This window comes from Monomorium pharaonis, chromosome 4 (genome assembly GCF_013373865.1).
Source record: "Monomorium pharaonis isolate MP-MQ-018 chromosome 4, ASM1337386v2, whole genome shotgun sequence".
Taxonomy (NCBI): domain Eukaryota; kingdom Metazoa; phylum Arthropoda; class Insecta; order Hymenoptera; family Formicidae; genus Monomorium; species Monomorium pharaonis.
The window spans coordinates 18,670,510-18,694,589 of record NC_050470.1 but is presented as its reverse complement, the minus strand read 5'-3'; the positions used below and the strand labels follow the sequence as shown (position 1 = coordinate 18,694,589).

The 24,080-nt window shown below is 42.1% G+C and overlaps 4 protein-coding genes across 4 annotated transcripts; 1 reads left to right on the top strand and 3 right to left on the bottom strand.

Moving 5' to 3' along the window:
• Positions 1-4,220: 4,220 nt before the first annotated feature.
• LOC118645376 lies at positions 4,221-5,144 on the bottom strand. The gene is made up of 2 exons (XM_036286253.1): positions 4,861-5,144; positions 4,221-4,686 (listed from the first exon to the last, which is right to left on the bottom strand). The coding sequence occupies exons 1-2, from the start codon at positions 5,142-5,144 to the stop codon at positions 4,221-4,223; spliced, it is 750 nt and encodes a 249-aa protein (XP_036142146.1).
• Positions 5,145-9,684: 4,540 nt separating this feature from the next.
• LOC118645375 lies at positions 9,685-10,890 on the top strand. The gene has a single exon (XM_036286252.1). The coding sequence runs from the start codon at positions 9,685-9,687 to the stop codon at positions 10,888-10,890; it is 1,206 nt and encodes a 401-aa protein (XP_036142145.1).
• Positions 10,891-17,756: 6,866 nt separating this feature from the next.
• Positions 17,757-20,562, bottom strand: LOC118645374. The gene is made up of 2 exons (XM_036286251.1): positions 20,017-20,562; positions 17,757-19,871 (listed from the first exon to the last, which is right to left on the bottom strand). The coding sequence occupies exons 1-2, from the start codon at positions 20,560-20,562 to the stop codon at positions 17,757-17,759; spliced, it is 2,661 nt and encodes an 886-aa protein (XP_036142144.1).
• A 69-nt stretch (positions 20,563-20,631) lies between these two features.
• LOC118645373 lies at positions 20,632-22,437 on the bottom strand. The gene has a single exon (XM_036286250.1). It carries the CDS (start codon positions 22,435-22,437, stop codon positions 20,632-20,634), a length of 1,806 nt encoding a protein of 601 aa, XP_036142143.1.
• Between the last annotated feature and the right edge of the window lie 1,643 nt (positions 22,438-24,080).

Sequence of the window (24,080 nt, the reverse complement as noted above, 5' to 3'; positions counted from 1 at the left end):
CAAATCTTTTGAACAATGATGAGGATGAATACGTTCTGTCTGAGCAAGAGAAGGAGATACGTTTTTATATTCGATGTGAAAGACGAAGCAAGCTAATGCAGTTTGAAATTCAAGACAAATTTTGATTCTGCATTAGGTGCTACGAAACTATATGCGAGTGTCCTGTTGAAGATTGTATGGTGTTGTTTTAAAACAGTGATAAAAAGACAACAGTGATAAAAATGGAGAATAATTTCGAGCAAGTGGAACGCGAGCTGTTGGAGCAAGCAAATGGAGTCGCTAACTTGGGCGAGTGTTTTATGTGGTTGCAGCGATGCGACGAATTTATACAACAGCTTGAGGAACATAGCCGCATCAAGCGTCCTCGGCTTGCCGTCGGACAGAGACAATCGTTGGTTGCAAGGATCGCGCGACTCGAGAGTGAAAAAACATTATTACAAAGACGTTTTGTACATGTAGGCGGTAATTACGCGAGCACTAGTAATAACGCGAATAAACTCGTGTGGCGGGAAATAGATGCAGCGTTCGAGAATCGCATTCAGACAGGTGCAGTGATAAATACAAACTATATTGAACCGCGAACGTTTTTAGAAGACGCAGGCGGTATAGTGCTCAAGCGAGTGCGGGACGCTCTAGAGGAACACAACAGTGTGAAAGTAAACACTGCGTTTAATGGTGTGTTTGTCACGGGTGATAACCGTGCAAACAAAAGTATAAACACTAAAAATTGTGAATTATTTCAAATGTTAAATTTGGACGAGTGGTATGAGCGACGCGTTATCGAGCCCACATTAGCATCACTCGAAGAGTTTCAAGAACGTGATAGCGGGTGGGCGCTATCGCGAATTCTCAATTTGACTCTAAATATAAATAAGTATAATCCTCTACACGCAGGGTGTCACGTGACGTTACCGCGAGAAATAATAATGAAACGTGCGGTAGTGAACGTTAATTCAAAGGACAATGCATGCTTCGCGTGGTCAGTGGTCGCTGCGCTATACCCTGCCGAAAGAAATTCAGAAAGGGAGTCATCATATCCGCATTATACAACAGTTCTAAAGTTTGACGACATTGCGTTTCCCGTTACACTAAAGGATATAGGAAAATTTGAGAGTCTTAACAATGTATCGATCAACGTCTACGGGATCAAAAAGGAAATGGCGATGCTAAAGATTCTTCCGCTGCGACTCTCCAATGACAAGAAAGAAAAGCACGTCAATTTATTATACTTGCAAAATCTGTGCGAAGGCGGCGTGGGTCACTTTGCTTGGATAAAAAATCTGTCCCGTCTCGTTAGCTCCCAACTAAATAAAAAGGAGCACAAGAAATACATTTGTGATCGGTATGTATACTATATTCACATGCAAAAAAAACTTTCATGATCTAGCAAAAAAGTAATTAAAATTTTTTAAATTTTTACAGGTGCTTGCACTATTTTTCGTCTTGCGAGAGGCTGCAATTACATGATGTGGACTGCCAGACGATGAACGACTGTGCTATCACACTGCCCGCTGAAGACAACAAATGGTTAAATTTTCAGAACGTAAACCACAAGGAACGAGTGCCCTTCGTTGTCTACGCAGACCTCGAGTGTGTGCTGCGGAAGACACAACACAATGCAGAGCAAGCGTCGTACACATATCAACAACACGAAGTATTCAGCATCGGATACTACGTGCGATGCTCGTACGACGACGCGTTATCTACGTATAGGTTTCGTCGCGATAAAGATTGCATCGCGTGGTTCACGAAACAAATTGAAAAATTAGCGCATAATGTTAAAACTCGTTTATCCACTAATGTCCCCATGGAAACGTTATCGAAAGAACAATTGGAGGCATACCGTAGCGCGACGCGGTGTCATATCTGCGATAAGCCGTTTGCGCCAGACGATACGCGGGTGCGCGATCATTGTCACCTGACCGGTCGTTACCGCGGTCCAGCACATTCTCTTTGTAATCTAAATTATCGAAATGTATCATATATACCAATTATTTTTCATAATTTATCTGGATACGATTCACATTTCATTATTAAGGAAATAGCCACTGCGTTCAAAGGGAAGACCGACATACTCCCCATCACTAAAGAAAAGTACATTTCTTTCACAAAACATGTCATAGACACAGCCGATAAATTAAATCCACACAATTACATAAAACTACGGTTTATAGATTCATATAAATTTTTAAATACTAGTCTCGAAAAATTGGCATTGTTTCTAGGTAAAGAAAAATTAAAAATTGTACGTTCCAAATTTTTACACTTGTCTGACAAGGATTTCGATTTATTGACACGAAAAGGTGTATTTCCGTACGAGTACGTAGATTGCGTGGACAAGCTGCAGGACATGTTTACCGCCGCGCGAATTATTTTTCAGTTCCCTAACCGGTGATACTGTATCCAAGAGCGATTACGCGCACGCCGAGAATGTCTGGGAGCGATTCTCCGTTCGAACGTTGGGTGAATACAGCGATTTATATTTGAAAACGGATGTGTTATTGTTAGCTGACATTTTTGAAAATTTTCGCGATAAATGCTTAGAAAGTTACGGTCTCGATCCAGCACATTATTACACTCTCCCCGGATACACGTGGGACGCTATGTTAAAATATACAAAAATTACTTTCGAACTGCTTACTGACATTGACATGGTAATGTTCATCGAACGCGGTCTACGTGGTGGCCTCAGTCAATGTTCAGGCAGACATGCGCGAGCCAATAACAAGTACATGCAGACGCACGACCCATTGAAACCATCTTCATATCTTATGTACTTTGACGTCAATAATTTGTACGGATGGGCAATGTGTCAGCCACTGCCCTATGGAGAATTTCAATGGGTCGAAGATGTCTCTAATTTTGACGTGTGTGCGATCGCTCCTGATTCACCAACGGGATACATTCTCGAAGTTGATCTCGAGTATCCCCGAGACCTTCACGATGAGCACACTGACCTACCTTTCTGCCCGACACGCGATAAACCGCCAGGCAAGCGTGAATATAAACTTTTAGCGACCTTGTATGATAAGAAACGTTACGTCATTCACTACCGCAACCTGCAGCAGTGCACGCGTCACGGTCTTCATATCGCGAAGATACACCGTGTGTTAAAATTCGTACAATCTCCATGGCTCTGTAAATATATAGAGTTAAACACACGATTCCGAACCATCGCTAAAAATGATTTCGAAAAAAATTTGTATAAACTCATGAACAACGCGGTGTTCGGTAAAACAATGGAGAATGTGCGCAATCATGTTGACGTTAAATTGTTGACGACATGGGCGGGGCGGTATGGTGCAGAGACAATGATCGCGAAACCAAATTTTCATAGTCGAAGTATTTTTGCAGAAAATTTAATCGCCGTTGAACTTAAAAAACTCGAGGTAAAATTATATAAGCCGATTTACGTAGGTATGTGTATCCTAGATATTTCTAAGACGTGTCTATATGAATTTCATCACGAATACATGCTACCTTTATATCGTGACAAATGTAGAGTCATGTACACCGACACTGACAGTCTCATATACCTCGTCGAGTGTGAGGATATTTACGAGACGATGAAACGCGATATCGCTAGGTTTGACACAAGCGATTATCCAGTCGACAACGCGTACGGTATGCCTCTTGAGAATAAAAAAGTTCCGGGTCTAATGAAAGATGAGAACAATGGTATAATAATGACCGAGTTTGTTGGACTTAGAGCAAAGATGTATGCGTTGAAGGTGGATGGAAAGAAGGATATGAAAAAGGCGAAAGGTGTCAAGAATAGTGTAGTAGCGCGAACCATAACGTTTGATGATTACACCCAGTGTTTGAGAGATGAGATCGAGATGACGCGTCGCCAATCATGCATAAGATCCAAGATGCATGAAGTATACACGGTGTCCGAAACGAAAATTGCTTTGAGTCCGTACGACGATAAGAGATACCTTATACCCGATTCAGTTGAAACGTTACCATGGGGACATTATCGAATACCGCTATAATATTTTATATTTTATATACACATTTTATAATTTTACATTATAATTTCATTCATATTTTTATGTAAAAGTATTAATAAAGTACAAGTATTAATAATAAGAATGTATTAAGGATAATGGAAGGATGATAAAGAAATCTCGCATAATATAAAATTAATAATGTATTTTATGTTTATACAGTTACATTGTACTTTTATGTAAGTATAATAAAAACAATTTTTATATGGATTAAATAACATTGCTTTTATGTATCCATGAATTATGCGCTCCATCGAATCCCAACCACTTGACATAAACCTCATCTTCTTTTCTGCGTAATATTTTTTCAACAAGATACACGTCAGGATTTGCAGCACGCTGCAGCTCATATTCGTAGAATCCTCCAGCGACAGGTTTTCCACAGGAATCTTCCAGTACATATGTCGCAGGATTGGTACGCTGTACTTTGATAATTTTAAATATTTCCGTAGTCCAATTTGGTGTATAGCCCTTCTCAAAAACAGTTTTGAATTTGCTGACGCGCACCGAGTCACCTACTTTAAATCGCGCGGGTGCTGCAATTTTTATGTGACTGTACACAGTGGTTAAGAGTTTTTTAGCGATTGCAGGCGTAACATCGATGGGTCGCATGCCGATAGTTCGATGCTTTCGTACATTGTAATCTGACACGAGACGTGGCAGCAGATCGAGCCATCTATAATTTCCATTGAGTGTAAATTGTTTCCACATAACGTTCTTTAATGTGCGGTTAAAGCGTTCGACAACTGATGCTTTCATTATGGAGTACGTAGAATAATGATTAATATCATGTTTTTTTAATAGTTTCTGCACGTTTGCGTTATAAAATTCCTTTCCTTTGTCTGTTTGCAAATTTTTCGGACATCTTTCATCTTTCCGAATTATCTTTGCAATCGCAATAGCAACTTCGCTACCACTCTTGGTCTTAAGCGGCACAGCCCATGCATGCTTGCTCAGCACGTCGATAACGGTGAGTATGTAGTGATAACCTCGGTTAAATCGCGTGTAAGGACGCATCTCAACCACGTCCGCCTGCCACAGGTCATCATATCCGCGAACTATGACATGTCTTCCAGGAAAATTTCTTCTCGCCGGAGCATGCAACTCCTCAACCAGCAATTGTTTCTCAGACATGTTTGGAGTATAATATGTAAATGACACATATATTCGATGTATCGACTTTTTTACTCTGCACGATGAGTCACCGCGTCGAGCTGTCTTTGAAACTCGTTTAACATATGAGCTGTAATTTCCACTCTACTTTGAAGTGTCTCAATCTTCCTCTCGATTTCATCCTGTCGATCCTTTAAAATTTTCACGGTCTGCTGCACGTATCGTTTATTGGCTGCATCAGTATCGTCTACAGGCAGCGCTACACGTCGAATTTTGCGCGACTTTGCATCAAAATCAGTGGCAGTCATGCAAAGAGTGTTATCGCGCACGTAATTTCTGACTAATCCACTCCATTGGTAGTATGGTTCCGCACCACCTCTTCCAAGCGATGTTCCAAACTTGTTGATTGACATTTCGATGTTGACTAAATGGTTTGTTTCATGCAGTTTTAATTTATAATAAGACCAACCTCGCGAAGTTCTTCAATAATTGATAGAATCTCGTTGTCGTGAGCATTGTGCCCTGCCTGGTGTGAGGCCTCGAGCAATCGAAGGCGATCCACAAGCTCGTTGGGATCATCCCAATGAACATAATCGATTTTGTTATCATTTAATGTAATAGCGCTCGGTATACCTTGTCCAACTTTTACGTCTGTTACTAAAGGCGCAATTATATTTTTATATTTAGACCCTTTGTTGCCCATTACTTGATTATGTGCAATATGCCCGCGCCTATATGCATTTGTTGCCAATAGAATGTTTTTATAATTCTGCAGGTCATTATTCGTGTACATGTTGGGCATTTTCATGAAAATTAATTCGTACAGACCAGGTGTTCCCACATATATTTTACCATCTATGACTATGCTGTCATTCTTATGTATGTCGATGCGTTTATCGCCGAGCATCGTTCCAAAGTCGGTGAAATAAACTCCATAAACAGTATCTATTATGACTGGTTTTTTACCACTCAGAACAGCTTCCATATATTTTTGACCTAATGGACCATAGTGTGCGTGCAACTTTTCACGTCCTTCTCGCGTTTCCAACTGTTGTCGAATAGACGTCACAAGCGATTCATTGGCTGCGACTTCAAAAACGTCTTCGACAGAAGGTACATGACTGTACGATAAATCGCTATCATGTAATATTTGCGATGTTTCATTCAAATTAGTTGGTACAGTTTTTGATCGTCTCATTTTTTAACAGGAGTAGAGGTCATTATAGAATTGTTAAGCAAAGCGTTTAATCGCTTTCGTTTCGGTTTTGGTTCTGAGTATTCGTCTTCCCCCGAAAAGAACGATTCATTCTTAATCGGATCTGATACATCACCAACGGTGTTTTCAACAATCTGTTTTAATAGTTCGACAATGGGCTTAAAGTGTCTCTCCAACGCCATCTCTTCTTGCACTTTACCCGCTTTCAAAGCGCGATATTTTTTGCGAATTGAATCACTCGTTTTCGCAATCTCTTTCACAATCTTCTCACGATTCATACTGTTATCTGTGTTATCCATGTTGAGAAACGCTACTTGGTCAACGTATCGAAAACAACTAACTGCTTTATGGTATTGCGAAGTCATTAAATCCTTTTCGATACCGTCCATTAACGAGCGCACTATCCTTATCTATCACTAAAAATCCATACTTTTGTTGCCAACAAGTATGACATAAATTGCAAAAATCCTCGTAAGACATATCGGTATTTACATGATCGTTGTACGCATGTTTTAGATTAGTACCATCCTGCTTGAATAAAATTAGCAAATTCGCATTGTCGCGTATAAGATGTTTCGATATCTTTGCATACGTCTGACAGAGATAGAAGCAGTCGACGTCCACGTGTCGCCCCATTGCAAAGTAGTCTCTTATCGTATCTTGCTTATCACACGCCACGTCATCAAAGATAAAAATGGAATTCGGAAGCGCTTCACTCGGCTGAATGACACAGTTATTGGAGAATGCAAAATAACTAACTTCTTCAATCGGTGTCAATAAATTTTCCAAATATCGATATTTCGGTTGTTGTAATGATTTCGAGTACACATACACATTCTCAAAACGTACTCCATGCGGACTTTCCAACAAGCTTATTAATACGTTTGTCTTGCCACAATTTGACGGATCGCAAATTATACCGCGTATAGAACTCGGCAACATGTTTCCATGTCTCCGTATCTTTCGTTCGGACATTATCCTGTCATCGAAATTTGTTATTTTAATCGCTGGTGAATGTTGTACGAACCGCATATTTTTCCCCTCTCATAAGAACTGATAAAAATTATATTAAGACCGATCTATTTATAGAGACGCGCCGAGCAAAATTGCTCAGTATGTAAAATGTTTCTCATATTGTCACATCCCTCTGATATACTCGATTTGAGCGCCGAACAGTTAGAATTCGTATCGAAGCCTATTTTGCTACGCGTGTGTGGCAACTATATCGAACACGTGTGGGATAGGCTTCCGGAACATATAAAGACTGATCCAGAGGTTCAAAGCTATCGTCGTTGTTACGAGCATTATAATCAATCGTGGCAGCAGACGCACATCGACGGCCCCGCACCGTTGATAAAGAATTGTCGCGAATGCCAGCGGTAGGTCGCGGCTTGTTAAATCGTGCGATAAATGCGCTTCCTTTTGAACTGCATATACCTGGATATCAATTTTGCGGTCCGGGTACTAGGCTGAAAAAGCGATTGGCCAGAGGCGATCGGGGTATTAATCCGTTGGACGTGGCGTGTCGCGAACACGACATTGCGTACTCCCGGAGCAACGAACTCACCGACAGACACGCAGCTGACAATATACTCGCTGCGGAAGCGCGAAAACGCATTACAGCGAACGATTCGACTTTTGGAGAAAGAGCTGCTGCAGCAACCGTTTGGGCAGCTATGAAGACTAAGATGAAAATCGGTATGGGCTTGAAAAAGAAAAAAAGAGATAAAAAGAAAAAAAAAGATAAGAAGAAAAGAACGAGTAAACGAATACTTCCGGTAGCGAAACGCGGAGGTGTTTTACCCATTCTACCGCTATTGGGAGTTCTCGGGTCGTTGGTCGGCGGAGCGGCGGGAGTTGCGAAAGTTGTGAATGATAACAAGGCAGCGCAGCGTCAGCTGAAAGAATTGAAACGTCATAATCACGTCATGGAAGGTCATGGAGTTTATCTCGCTCCATACAAACGTGGACAAGGAGTTTTGATGAAAAGAAAAAAAAACGTCAAAAAGACGTTAAAAATGCCGAAAGGTGTAACTACCAACATACAATTATTACAGCTAGCAAAACGTATGCGCATTCCATACTTTAGAGGAATTTTTATGCGTACGGCATTACCAACGGCTGGAGCATATCGAAACGAGAGTGATATTGTAAATTTAGATAATGCTGAAGGATCGGGTACACACTGGGTGGCATACGCAAAGAGGGGAGATCGTGCTATATACTTTGATAGTTTCGGCAATCTTAGACCGCCGAAAGAACTGGTGCAATATTTAGATGTAAAGCGGATCGAGTACAATCACACGCCATACCAACGTTACGATCAAAGCAACTGCGGTCAACTGTGTTTGCGTTTTCTCCAAACAGTTAATAATCAATTTAAAGGCTAACATTGTGCAATTTAACTCAGTATTCGTTTCAATATGTCACTGACGTTTACGCTAACCGGCAAGAGTAGCATCCTCGCGGTAAGCTATTTTCCAGCCGTAGATTTGAGCGATGGCGATTACGAGCTCGGCCTCACAGATTTTGAAACATATTATACCATACCTAATGTAAATTCATCGAATAACAAATTTTACTATGACAAAGACGACAAGGAAATTATGATTCCGGAAGGATCGTATGAATTGCGTGATATAGATAGATATTTGAAACGCGCAATTTTACAATCTCATCCCGATGTTGCGGGAAAGAGGACGTTTCGCAAAGAAAATGAAGACGAGAGCGAATATCCGCTGGTGATTCGTGCTAACAATAATACAATGAAGAGCGAGATTATGTGTGCTTATCGGATAAATTTCATTAAACCTAACAACATCGGATCGCTGTTGGGATTTTCATCGCGTCGTATTCTTGAATCGCGATTGTGGCATGAATCGGATGCACCTATAAATATCATAAACGTAAATATTATTCGCATAGAATGTAACGTGACTGCAGGTGCGTACAGCAACAAGTGTGTACACACGATACACGAATTTTCACCGAGGGTGCCACCAGGATATAAGATATCGGAAACACCTGCACAGATCATTTACCTTCCAATCGTCGCACGGAGCATTACTGATTTGACGATTCGCATTGTGGATCAGAACGGTCAATTACTCGATTTTCGCGGAAAGGAGATTACCGTTAGATTACACGTACGAAGACGATAACGTGAGATGCTCGTGTTGAATGAGCAAGTGAAGGACACAATTTTTACACCAATCAAGAATATTCGACCGTGTGACATAAATTGTACGACAGTTAAAAATATTCGATCGTCTGATAAAAAGAAACTCTCCGCGTCAAACGTTGAATTTTTAAAATCATTGGGATTCGTCGTACGAAATATCTAAGATGTCTAACATCTTGAACATTGGAGGCGAGCCGATCTTTGACGACAGCATCGTCAAGATTGAGACTCATACGTACAATCCGTACGCCAACACCACTTTTGGATACAGCGATGAAACAAGGATACCCATACAACAGCAGGATTTATACACGTTACCATGTGAAAGTTTTCTCTACGTCGAAGGAAGATTGGTGATGAAGAAGAAAGACGATAAGGATAAAGATGAGATAAATCTCGGAAATAGTTGCGTGGCGTTCATGTTTGATGAAATTCGATATGAACTCAACGGCGTGGAAATTGATCGCAACAGAAACGTTGGAATAACCAGCACTCTCAAGAACTATGTATCGTTGTCATATGACAAAGCAGTAATTATGCAGAATGCAGGATGGGAATTTTCGTATAACCTACCGGAAGGATACTTCAACTTTTGCGTACCGCTTAGTGTATTATTGGGCTTTTGCGAAGATTACAAACGCGTGATTGTTAACGCTCGTCACGAATTGATCTTGATACGAGCGCGCAACGATAACAATTCTATCGTCGGAAATTCAACGGCTCAACCGGAAATTGAATTATTTAAAGTGCAGTGGCGAATGCCGCATGTTACGTTAAACGAAGTCAACAAATTATCATTGCTGCGAGCTTTGGAGAGTGGACAATGTCTAAGTATGAGTTTTCGCTCCTGGGATCTGTATGAGTACCCTTTGTTGCAGAGTACGACGAAACATTCATGGGCTGTTAAAACTGCAATTCAGCTCGAGAAACCGCGCTTCGTTATCTTCGCACTGCAGACTGGTCGAAAAAATATCATGTCACAAGATGTTACAATCTTTGACGACTGTAATTTGATCAACGTAAAACTTTATCTAAACTCCGAATTTTATCCGTATGACGATATGAATTTAGACTTTCGTAAATCTAGATATGCAATTCTGTATGACATGTATCGACGTTTTGATAAATCTTATTATGGATATGAGTGTGAAACGCTGCTCAACGTAATCACATTCCTGGAAAAAGGACCTTTTGCGGTCATTGACTGTTCGCGACAAAACGAATCCGTCAAGAGTGCTACCGTAGATGTGCGCATAGAATTTGATTGCAAAGAAAATGTTCCCGCGAATACTACCGCTTATTGTCTCATTTTACATGATCGTGTAATTGAATATTGTCCGTTGTCCAACGTAGTGCGCAAAATCATGTAACATCAAACTGATAAAAACTGAGATATTTGGTATTAAAGTACAGTCTTGAAGAGTTACTCATAATGATCGTACCGACATTTGTGGATCTGCAAGGATTCATTGTCGATAAAAAATTTATCGTAAAGGAAGTGGCGGTACTGAGAAAAGGATTCGTTCTCACGCATTACATTTTTGCTAGCCCCATGCCATGGCGTGTTCTTACAAAATCCGACAAGTCTTGCGCTTCTTGGTTGATTGCATATCATCATGGATTGCAATGGAAAGACGGGATGATACCGTACAGCATGGCGAAACGTCTGATTACATCTGCAGTGTGTAATACGGAAGATGATGATGACAGAAAAACTATCGTATACGTTAAGGGACTTCAGAAACGAGAATGGTTGATAAACATACTCGATACCGATGATGGGATATATATCAAGACATTGGATGCGGATTACGACGACATTGAATCTTTAAATAATCTAGATGTTAGTAATACTATACGATGTGAAAAACATGTTAAGAATTGTGCTTTACAAAATGTATTTAAAATATATAACTGGTGGTCGCAACACCAAAATAATTGCGAAATTTTTTCAAAATAAAGAAAAATAAAACGCAATAAAATGTTTATTTCTACTTTTTCCTGTACATATAAGATATATAGATGTATGATGCAGTTTGATAACGGTTCGATAGCTGTACGATGCGGTTCAATAGCTGTATGATGCAGTTTGATAGTTGTACGATGCGGTTCAATAGCTGTATGATGCAGTTTGATAGCTGTACGATGCGGTTCAATAGCTGTACAATGCAGTTCAATAGCGGTTTAATAGTGGATCGATAGCTGTATAATACAGTTTGATAGCAGTTCTTTATCTGTATGCTGCAGTTTGATAACAGTTTGATGCAGTTTGATAACGGTTAAATAGCTGTACAATGCAGTTTGATAGCTGTACAATGCAGTTTGATAGCTGTATGATGCAGTTGATAGTGGTTACATAGCGGATCGATAGCTGTATGATATGGTTTGATAACGGTTCAATAGTGGTTCGATAGCTGTATGATGTGGTTCGATAGCGGTTCAACTATGATTCGGCAGCTGTATGAAGCAGTTTGATAACGGTTCTTTATCTGTACGATGTGGTTTGATAGCAGTTCTTTATTTCGATCGAGACGTTGACCGAGGCGTTGGCCGAGGCGTTGACCGAGGCGTTGACCGAGACATGATATAAAACGGTCTCGTTGATAAATCACGTACGTTTTGTTAGACAATGGCGAGCGCAGATAAAAAATTTTATGAAAGCTGACGTGGCTGAGAATATGCTTTTCAAATTTTATTTCTCAAGCGATGGTTTAATTGTGATTTGATAGATGTGTTTGGTTGCTGTACGATGTGATTTGATAACGGTTCAATTCTAGTGATGCAGTTTGATTGCTGTATAATGCTGTTCTATAGACGTATAATACGGTTTGATTCTGGTTCAACAGATGTACAATGTGGTTCGATGGTGCAGTTTGATGTATATGATTCAATATAATACATTTAATATGCTCTTTATGGAGTTGTTTTAAACACTGCTTTACTTCGACAGAGACGTTGACCGAAACGTTGACCGAGACAGCATCATATAAGATAATCTTGCTGATAAATCGCATACGTTTTAGTTCTTGTTAGACAATGGTAAGCGCAGATAAAAAATTCTACGAAGCTGACATGGTTGAGAATCTTTTTCAAATTTGTTTCTCAAGTAAAAGTCACGTACATCTTCATATAATGATGGGGGTCTGCTCCTCAACGCTAGTTTGGATCGCTCGTGTCGTAGTTGTAAAAGCTTGTGTCGAAGTGAACATGTCAAACTTTGTTGGCCATAGATTGCGCATTGAGTATCCGGTTGTGGGAGTAAGTACAAAAAATCACTCTTAAATTGAAATATATTCAAATTATAGCAATATATTCTTTTTAAATTAAAAATATTATAGTTTTATTTCAATACTGCTAGTGTATTATTTTCTATTATTTTTTCTATTCGACACTTTTTCCTTTTTTGTTTAAGAAAATTAAATAATAAAGTATAATTTTCTTGATTAAACTTTTTTATATAAAATTTTAAAATAAATTTAATAAATTTAATTTCAGTACGTGTACGTTGGTGACGTCCCACATGGACGGACCACGGCCGTTCACGGCCGTATCTATGTTCGGGTGCCGCAGAGCCACATGTCAATTATTTGGCTAAATAATGTAGTGTCCATACGTGGGCCCGTTGGTCAACAGGTATATAATATTTGTTTTTGGATGCAACTATACAAAATTTGTTTTTGGATACATGCAGCATAATTAAATAAAATTTTTTTTTTTACAGCCCTATTTTGGATTCGATGAAATCCGTATATCTGGGTTCATTAATATCGCCGCAGCTCGGTGGAGGCGGTATTTCCGCCAAGGGGACCAATGGCGGAACGACCAAAATAGGGAACACGCATACGGGCATTATAATTTTAATGCCGATGTGTGGGACCTTAGGCGATTATTTGACATGGAGCCACCGTCCGAAGATGGGGAAATCTGGGAGTGACATTATAATTACTTTTATTACTTTTTTAAAAATAATTATCACACTTTTATTACACTTTTATTATACTTTTATACTTTTTATATACTTTTTATACTTTTTAAATACTTTTTTATACTTTTTTATCCTTTTTTTTACTTTTAATACTTTTATACTTTTAATAATTTTTATATAATAAATTAATATACATATATATAATGGTTTAAAATTGTTTATTTTCCCTTTTGTTCCCTTAAAATATTACAGTCCCTCTCCATCACTCTCTGTTCTACAATCTTATTGTACATTAAATTTCATTTAATTTTTATCACATCGTTTAATAACCTAATTTTTTTAAATAATTAAAGTTTTAAATATTAAAGTTTGCCAAACTAAAATTTTTTAAATTAATTTATACTATTTTATTAAATAAATTATTTTATATATATAAATCATTTTATTAAAATAAATATTATAATAATCATATGTACGAACGGATAATTACTGTTAAATTTGCAAATGTTATCATATTGTTCATTTTCTTTAAGTAGTTGATAAACGAACCGAAAAGGTGCGATGGGTGGGAGCGTATGTGGTCGCGTATAAATGAACGGATGAAAGAGAAAGAGATAAGGTTGCATGGTTGGAGATATCATGTACGGGCGAGAGAGACAAATTTACAATAGAGAAGGAAGAGAGCGAGCATCGCGGCGATGGTGGAAGAAAATAATACACTGCTGTACGATGCGGTTTGATATCAGTTCAATACCATGACATGCAATGTAATTTCATAAACATATTCGTAAACATAGTGCTTCGTTAAGGTGTATGCAGGTATAAGAGGTGATTAGAGCGAGCTATCGTGTCATGATTGAGATATGTGGTCTCTGCTTTCTCTGAAGCAAACTCTATCATTTTAATATGTCAGCTCTTTTAAGCTCTCTCGCGACTGTCATGCTGTCTTCTCAGTTCTTTATATTAGTCGCCCACGGTTTTTTATGGTGTACATCACGTTGTGCATCACGTTGTGCATCACATTATGCATTCGTATATTCCATCACCCCCCGCATCACCCATTCCGGGAATTTTGGCGATTGTTGATGCCGCTGAAGATGCGGGGGAAGTGGTCGACGAACTAGTAGACTTACGCGAAATCCCCGATCGGGAACAGAATAATGATAATGATAGTGATAGTGATAGTGACGGTGACGGTGACGATAACAGTAATAGTGGTAGTGACAATGATGATTCCAGCGGGGATGAGCTAGACTTTAATCCCCGCGAGGTCCTCCAACCCCTTGTGGTCCCCAATATGGACCACATGGGAGTATCCGATTTTGAGGGGGATAGTGACTCCTCCGAGGAGGGGGAGGAGTAACAAGTAATTTTTAGTTGTGTAGTTATAGTTTTAGTTTTAGTATTCTTATAGTGTAGTTTTATAAACTGAGACATGGGGCTGCTTCCGCGGTGAGTGATTATTTTATTATTTTATTATACTCATTGTTCTCTTTCACACTTTGCATGCTCTCGCTCTAACTCCCACACATACTGTTCTCACTCTCTTTCTCTCATATTCGTATGTGCTCTTTCGCTCAACCGTTCCACGGTGACGGTCACAGCTGTGGAACGTGCCTGTGAAACATGATCCCGGTGGTAAGAGCACCGCGGCGATGGCTGCTGAAAGAGATCGCGGGTGAGAGAGAGAGATTCGCAACAGAGGGAGAGCGCGAATACCGCGGCGGGCGGCGGCGGCGGGCGGCGGGCGGCGGGCGGCGGGCGGCGGGCGGCGGCGGCGGTCGCGGACCCCGATTCCCCCTCTACCGGTCGCGGACCCGAAAATCCCGCGTTAGCAATTCCCGCACCGCGGCCGCGGACCCGAAAATACCGCGTCAGCAATTCCGCGCCGCGAGATCCCCGATCCGCGTGACGTCATGCCCCCGCGCGCCTACGAGTTCTCCCCGCACACCCGCTCCCCTCTCGGAGCTTCCGAGTTAGAACCGGCCTAGTCTTAACTACTTACATTACAAACAGAATAAACCTTTTTATTAAATTCACTTAAAATCAGTGAGTGATTTGAGGACCCTGCCAACAAAAGCCGCTTTTTTCCGCGAGTTCCTACTCCTTGGGCAGCAACGAATCCCATAAGATCTTTTGTCGCACCGCAAGGTACGGCAAAAAATTATTTGTTGTACCGCAAGGCGCAACAATGCGTATTATTGTTTTTTTTTGTTGCGACACGCGGAATATACGACCTAACATTCTCTCACATTTTTATTATAAATAACCTAATAAACATTTTTTTTAAACATTAAATAATGCGATGCAATTGAAGTCTAAAATTCTGTCACATAAAAATTGGCCAGACGTATTGGTTGTACTGTCTCATGTATCCAAACATAAACATAGTAAGTGAAACCTTAAAGACACACATGCACGCACGCACGCACATACATTTGGCGTCTTTTATTTACCTTTTTTTAAAGAAAGGTAATTATGTGCGGATATTATATATTTTGTGGTGTTAGACAACTTAAATCCATGAAACTATGATTAACTTACTACGACATACACTGGCGCAAAAAAAACGAAACAAAATTTTTGACCGATTTTTAGGCAATCTTCAAAGTGATACAACTTTGCGAAACATCATCCAAATTACATGTACTCTTTTTTAAATTAAAGGGCAAAGACTCTACTTTGAGAATCCCTACGCGAAAGTTTGATTTGTTAAGTGCGAACTTTTTGTATCGCATGAAAACCAAACATGTGTTTTTTAATTGAAAAAAGTAAAAGTTTGTTATCATTTTGCACAAGTTTTTCGTTAAAATCTTGCTAATATTAATTTAGATTCTTAAAGTTCATTCTTTTCTAAGCAATTAAAAAAAAACATGATACGATATTTTTTGTTGATTCCACGCGAGTTTGAAATTTGTACTGCATTTTAAGGTATTTTAGCGAATAAATACGGTTTTTTTTTTATATCATGAATTTTAAGTATCAATATGATATTGCACATTGATTTTATTCGTGTTGAACTCAATCATACCGCTGTCATAAAAGTGACCCGATCTGCGCCACGTGGAGAATGACGATCGGATTTTGTACATCATGTGGCTCTGAAATTCATCGGTGGAAATTTGTACTTGCTGATTTGAATATAACGGATAGCTGACGCACTTTCACTGAAGTCAACAGAAGATCACATTCATCTATACTTGTTCGCGCGTGCGTAGAGTAAACGCGATCACACGGGGAGAATTGCCGGGATCCGTCCCGATAGAGACGCGAAGTGAGTGGTCAGGAATGCGGGAGGTTCACGGGAGGTGATAGGAATAAGGAGGAGGCATAGATATCACTCACACTTAATTTCTTTATTCCACAAACGAACGCTCGAAGCGAGGGGCGAACCGTATCTTTTACACTATGTCGGATATCTTGATACGCCCTGATATTGCGCTGCCTAATCGCGGAAATCTTGCAGAGCCTCGAGATCGAGGTCCTTGCGAATCCGGAAATCTTGCGCGCGATCCGACGGAGATCTTGTGCGCGAGGCAGAGGACGTTCGCGGGAAAGATACGGTCACCTGCGCACGGACGTAACACACTTACAACATTCACGCGGATATTAAAATTAAGAATTGCGTGGTCGGAGCGGATTAATTAATAATGCACTCGCACTATCACGGCGCGAATGATAGGGAAGAGCGGAAGTGAATCCCCGCAGCTAGGATCGGCGGAAGACGGGAGAGATCTGTTGGACGATCTGATTTCGGTGCCGGGCTGCGAGAGACTGAAGAATTATGCATCGTAAAACAATTACGATCGGAGGCGAGAAAAGGGGCGGTAGGGAACCGATATCGAGACTTATTTGGGCATGGATTTGGACGTGCCCTTTTTTGGGCTTGTTTATTTGCATAGTTACCAAGATGCATAGTTACTGGCGATACGAGCAAACGAAAATCGCGCGCGTGAGGAGCTAGTGACAGCGCCGCGCGACTCGGTGCATCGAAGAAATGAACTACACGGAGCTCGATAGTTGTCAGGAGCTCTCACTACGCGCGGATAAAACAGAGCCAATAAAAGGAAATGTTAGAACTCTAAAATGATTGTTATAGTCTCGAACATACCGCCCGCCTCGGAATTAAGTGGTTAATTCCGAAACGTCGTTACAGCAAAATGAAATTGCGGAGTTCCCTTCCGCCCGCCATGACGCAATACAGTAGGAATTACATGAATAAACGCGTATAAAACAAGTAACAGAGAATTGATCGGAGAACGCTTAAATCGAACTTAGAAACTAACAGAACTAATAAATTAAAAAACGCATTTAGTTTCTCGACGCCTCGCTATCGATCGGGAGAACGCACAGTTTAACGATAGGTCGTTGATACTCGGACGTGGCTGTTTTGACAGTAACCACACGAACTAATCCGTCGGAACCAGCGTGACACTGTGTCACTCGGCCAAGCTCCCACTTACATGGAGGTAACATGGAGTTTCGTAAGAGAACGAGTTGACCGATCTGAATTTGTGGCTGGACTTGTCGCCATTTTGTTCGTTGTTGTAATGTGGTAACGTAATCATTATACCATAATTTCCAGAATCGCTCGGTGATGTGTCGCACGAGTTGCCATCGCGAAAGGCAGTTCTCGTTGAGTTGAAGAAGCGATGGTTCCGGATTTACAATCAGAGCGGATCCGACCAAAAAATGACCCGGAGTTAAACATTCGTAATCGTTTAGCGTGTTCGAAAGAGGCGCGATCGGACGTGAATTTAAGCAGGCTTCGATCCTGCATAACAAAGTGGTGAATTCCTCGAAGGTGAGCCTATGAGTGCCTAACACGCGACGCAAATGGTTTTTAACGCTTCGTACGCCGGCCTCCCACAAGCCGCCGAAGTGCGGAGCAGATGGTGGAATGAAATTCCACGTTATATTATCAGATGCGGTTAAATTTAAAAAATTAGGATCGCGCACAGCCGCTCTGTACGCTTTGGTCATTTCGCGATCAGCTCCGACAAACGTTGTTCCGTTATCAGAATACATGGCTTGGGGAAGGCCGCGACGTGCGCAAAAACGGGAAAAGGCGTTTGAAAAAGCCGAGGTGGAGTAATCTCCGACTAGCTCTAAATGTATCGCTCTGGTCGCTAGACAAATGAAAAGGGCGATATAGGCTTTACGCGATGTAATGCCTCGACCCGCAGAAGCGCGAATCTGCACGGGACCAGCATAATCTACCCCGCAATGCAAAAAACTGCGAGCAGACGCCGACACACGAGCCTCGGGAAGGTCGCCCATTAGTTGGGTAGGAATCGCGGCGCGTTCGCGCGTACATACGACACAGTTATGAATTATGGATCTTACGATGTTACGAGCGCGGAGAATCCAGAAATCGCGACGTAACAAACTTATCGTGAGCTGAGGTCCGGCATGTAATGCCCGTAGATGAGCCTGAGTTACAATCAGCGACACCAATGGATGGGTCGCCAGGAGAATCGGATGCCGAACAGAAAATGACAGGGGGGCCTTAGCCAACCGCCCACCCACGCGTAGAATTCCGTCCTTATCAAGGAACGGCCGTAGAGCGAGAATCGAGCATTTAGACGAGAGGGGATGATTGTTGGCCAGAGAATGTATTTCAGCCGGAAATGTGCTCGATTGAATCTTTTTTAACCAAAATATTCGTGCATTGTTGCAATCCGATGCGGAAATAATAAGCGGTTTTAAAGAGGATGACAAGGAATTGTCGTTAGAACCGGAGCGGCGGCATAAGCGTACGAACTTCAAAATATAGGCGGTGACGCGAATTAATTTAGGCCATGAGGAATATCGCGTCGGGAGATCCCAAGTGTCGTTCGGGGGAGAGCATTGCAAGGCTATGACCTTTTCCTCCAATGGAGCTTGCGGAGGTAGTCGTGCGTCGGAGCAAGGCCATGCGGGAGCATCAAGGCGCAGCCAAGATGGTCCGTGCCACCACAAGTCGTGACTGACGATTTCGTTGCCGAGTAGGCCGCGCGAAGCACAATCCGCGGGATTGTCTTCTGTCGAGACGTGTTGCCACTTCCCGTTTGGAAGACGAGATTGAATTTCATTCACGCGATTGGCAACAAATGTCTTCCATCGCGACGGATGCTGAGTCACCCACGCGAGGACGATCGTGGAGTCCGTCCAACAAAAGTACGGAAGATGGCTGTAACCGGGTGATTCGCGCACGAAATCGACAAGTCGAGCAAGGAGTAACGCAGCGGATAATTCTAATCGTGGCACGCTTAGCGGTTTTAACGGCGCGACCTTTGATTTACCTACTAGCAAGGAAATGGTAGTTTGTCCCGACGAAACAACTTTAAGATACACGGCAGCAGCGTAAGCAGTGTTCGACGCGTCGGCGAAGCCGTGTATTTCAGCGGACTCAACGTCCGATCCGAGTCCGCACCATCGCGAGATCTGCAAATTTTTTAAATGCCCGAACCGAGAATAAATATCTTCCCACCGAGACAACAGAGTGGGGGGAAGCGTATCATCCCAGTCTAATTTCTGTCAGCCATAATTGCTGCATAAGAATTTTCGCTGTTATAATGACTGGAGTGACCCATCCGAGAGGGTCGTACAGTTTCGCAATAGCGGACAGAATGGCACGTTTGCTAGATGGAACGGGGCTCGAAAGTGCGACGCTGAATTCAAAAATATCGGTGGTAGGATTCCATCCGATACCGAGCACCTTGATTTGTTCGTCAGGGGAGAAAGGTTTTTTGCCTGCCGAACTCAGAGTGGCGGGATCAAGATCCGCGAGGAGAGCGGGCGAATTACTGGCCCATTTTCTTAAATCGAATCCGCCGCATTTCAGGATAGCGATTACGTGGTCTCGCGCTTGTCGAATGAACTCCGCGTTGTCTGCGCCGAATAGAATATCGTCGATGTAAATGTTCTCGCGTAGAATGGATACCGCGAGCGGAAATCGGTGACCTTCGTCGTCGACGAGTTGTTTCAAAACGCGAAGAGCGAGGAAGGGCGCGCAGGACATACCGTACGTGACTGTTAACAGCTGGTAGTCAGTAGGCGGTTCATGCGGTGTTGCATTCCATAAAATGCGTTGGTAATTGAGATCGCGTTGATCGACGCGAATTTGGCGATACATCTTCGCGATATCGGATGAATATACGAATCGGTGTCGTCGCCATTGCAATAAAATTGACGTAATGTCGGTTTATAATTTCGGACCGGCGAGTAAATGGTCATTTAACGAAGACCCGTTGGAAGTGGCGCTTGATGCATTGAACACAAGGAGAGGGATGGTAGCGTTATTTTCTCGGATTACCCCGTGATGCGGAATGTAAACACACTGCATGGTTTCGCTCTGCGGTTGAGGCGAAGGTCGCATGTGATCAAGACGTTCATATTCCGCGAGAAATTTTCGATATTCGATTGCCAATGCCGAATTGCTTTTAAACCGCCGCGTTAACGTGTTTAACATACGCTCGGCTTGGAGACGCGACGCTCCGATATCGAGAGGGGGAGGGGATTTAAACGGAAGGCGAACGATATATCGCCCATCGGAATTGCGAGAATGAGTCTCTCGGAAATGCGTTTCGCATTGTCTCTCTTGCGGCGAGAGAATAGATTGGCGTGGAAGTTCCTCGACTTCCCAAAAACGACGAAGCTCATCCTCGAGAGCAGGAGAACACGAAATTTGGTGTGTGGAGATACTGGCGTGAGAGCTCTGTATGGATGAGTGCGACGGGGATCTCGCCGCGGGAAAATCAATCGGTCCGGAAATAATCCATCCAAGAACGGAATTTTGGGCGATCGGCTGGCCGACGTCTCCCTTGCGGACGCCGCCAAGAAGTAAAGTACTGTATAGATCGGCCCCAATGATAATTCTGATGGGATCGAAACTTGTCGGATCCGGGTCGGCCCACGATAAATCCGAAAGGTGCGTGAACGCCGAAATATCTACACCGCGCTTTGGAACGTAAGTAGTTAACGAGCCGAGAATGAGCGCGTCAGTTGAATAAGCCGGAGCAGAAGCGTTACGCGGGGAAATAAATATCTGTGTCGCATGTTTAAAAGTGCCGGCGTGTATACCACCGACGGCGGTGACGGAGATGGGCATGCGACGGCGTTTTGCTCGCAGGAGTTGCGCCAATGACTCGGAAATAAAGGTCATTTCGGAGCTTTGGTCGAGCAGGGCTCGCACGACGGCGGTGCGGCCCGACGGCGTCCGCACCGTTACCCACGCGGTCGCGAGGAGTACATGCGTTCGACGTCGCGGCGCGGTCGAAGCGGTAAGAGAATTCACCTCGGTTTTTTCAGCTGGAGCGACGGACGACGAGCAACTAGGTGACGCCGCTTCGAGAGCGATGGAAGAAGAATCCGAATCGAGATGGAGAAGCGAATGATGCCGTTTCTTGCAAACTCGACATGAGAATTTACTTTTGCACGACATAACTGTATGCTTTTCGCTCAAGCAATTGAAACAACGTTTTTGCTGCTTCACCATTTCTCGACGTTGATTCGGATTCTTTTCCCTGAATTTAACGCAGGAATTTAGATAATGGGGCGTGTCGCATAGCGGGCACTTTGGCGGCACGTTCGCTGACGCGGTAGCAGCGTGAACGCGATCGGATGGAGCGGTTTTTGCACCGGGCTTCACGGGGGCGCCGATTGCGTTGTTTTCCAATCCGCGAATGCGATGTTCGAGAAAGCGTTTAAGATCGTCGTACGTAGGCGGATCGTCGCGACCGCTTTCCTGTAAATTCCAAGCCCTCCGCGTGATCGGATCGAGTTTCTGCGTGACAAGGTATACGAGCATATCGTTCCAGAGGTTGTCGGTATTGCGATCCAAATTCGAGAAGGATTTTAGAGCGGCCGCAACTTTATCATGTAAAGATTGTAACTCGGAAGCCGATTCACGCGGTACGCTAGGAAGACCGAGCAGAGCGGAGAGATGAATATTAAGTGTGCGCCGCTTGTTCTCGTAGCGCGAGGTTAACGCGGAATAAGGAGGAGGCATAGATATCACTCACACTTAATTTCTTTATTCCACAAACGAACGCTCGAAGCGAGGGGCGAACCGTATCTTTTACACTATGTCGGATATCTTGATACGCCCTGATATTGCGCTGCCTAATCGCGGAAATCTTGCAGAGCCTCGAGATCGAGGTCCTCGCGAATCCGGAAATCTTGCGCGCGATCCGACGGAGATCTTGTGCGCGAGGCAGAGGACGTTCGCGGGAAAGATACGGTCACCTGCGCACGGACGTAACACACTTACAACATTCACGCGGATATTAAAATTAAGAATTGCGTGGTCGGAGCGGATTAATTAATAATGCACTCGCACTATCACGGCGCGAATGATAGGGAAGAGCGGAAGTGAATCCCCGCAGCTAAGATCGGCGGAAGACGGGAGAGATCTGTTGGACGATCTGATTTCGGTGCCGGGCTGCGAGAGACTGAAGAATTATGCATCGTAAAACAATTACGATCGGAGGCGAGAAAAGGGGCGGTAGGGAACCGATATCGAGACTTATTTGGGCATGGATTTGGACGTGCCCTTTTTTGGGCTTGTTTATTTGCATAGTTACCAAGATGCATAGTTACTGGCGATACGAGCAAACGAAAATCGCGCGCGTGAGGAGCTAGTGACAGCGCCGCGCGACTCGGTGCATCGAAGAAATGAACTACACGGAGCTCGATAGTTGTCAGGAGCTCTCACTACGCGCGGATAAAACAGAGCCAATAAAAGGAAATGTTAGAACTCTAAAATGATTGTTACAGTCTCGAACAATACTCATAAACGCACACATACACGTAAACATACATATACACATACTCATACATAAAAAATAAAGGTTTAAATTTTATTTTAACAAATCAGCCTTTTTAGGACCACATGATGTACAAAATCTGATCGTCAATCTCCACATCGGGTCATTCTGATGACGGCAGTATGATTGAGTTAAACACGAATAAAATCAATGTGCAATATCATATTGATACTCAAAATTCATGATATTAAAAAAATACCGTATTTATTCGCTAAAATACCTTAAAATGCAGTGCAAATTTCAAACTCGCGTGCAATCAACAAAAAACATCGTATTGACATGTATTTTTTTTTAATTGCTTAGAAAAGAATAAACTTTAAGGATCTAAATTAATATTAGCAAGATTTTAACGAGAAACTTGTGCAAAATGTTAACAAACTTTTACTTTTTTCAATTAAAAAACACATGTTTGGTTTTCATGCGATACAAAAGGTTCGCACTTAACAAATCAAACTTTCGCGTAGGGATTCTCAAAGTAGAGTCTTTGCCCTTTAATTAAAAAAAAAAGTACATGTAATTTGGATGATTTTTCGCAAAGTTGCATCACTTTGAAAATTGCCTAAAAATCGGTCAAAAATTTTGTTTCGTTTTTTTTTGCGCCAGTGTATTTAAACATGGCATTGATTAATTAAATTTTAATTAATTAATTAATCCGAAGACATCTAATAATACTAGTACTAATTCCAAGTTCGTATCTCCAACCAACCGTTCTCGAGATTTGCATTTTTTAAATTTAATTAATTAATAAATAATTAAATTTTAATTAATTACACTTTAATTATGTAATTAATCCGAAAACATTTGATAATACTAGTGCTTATTCCAA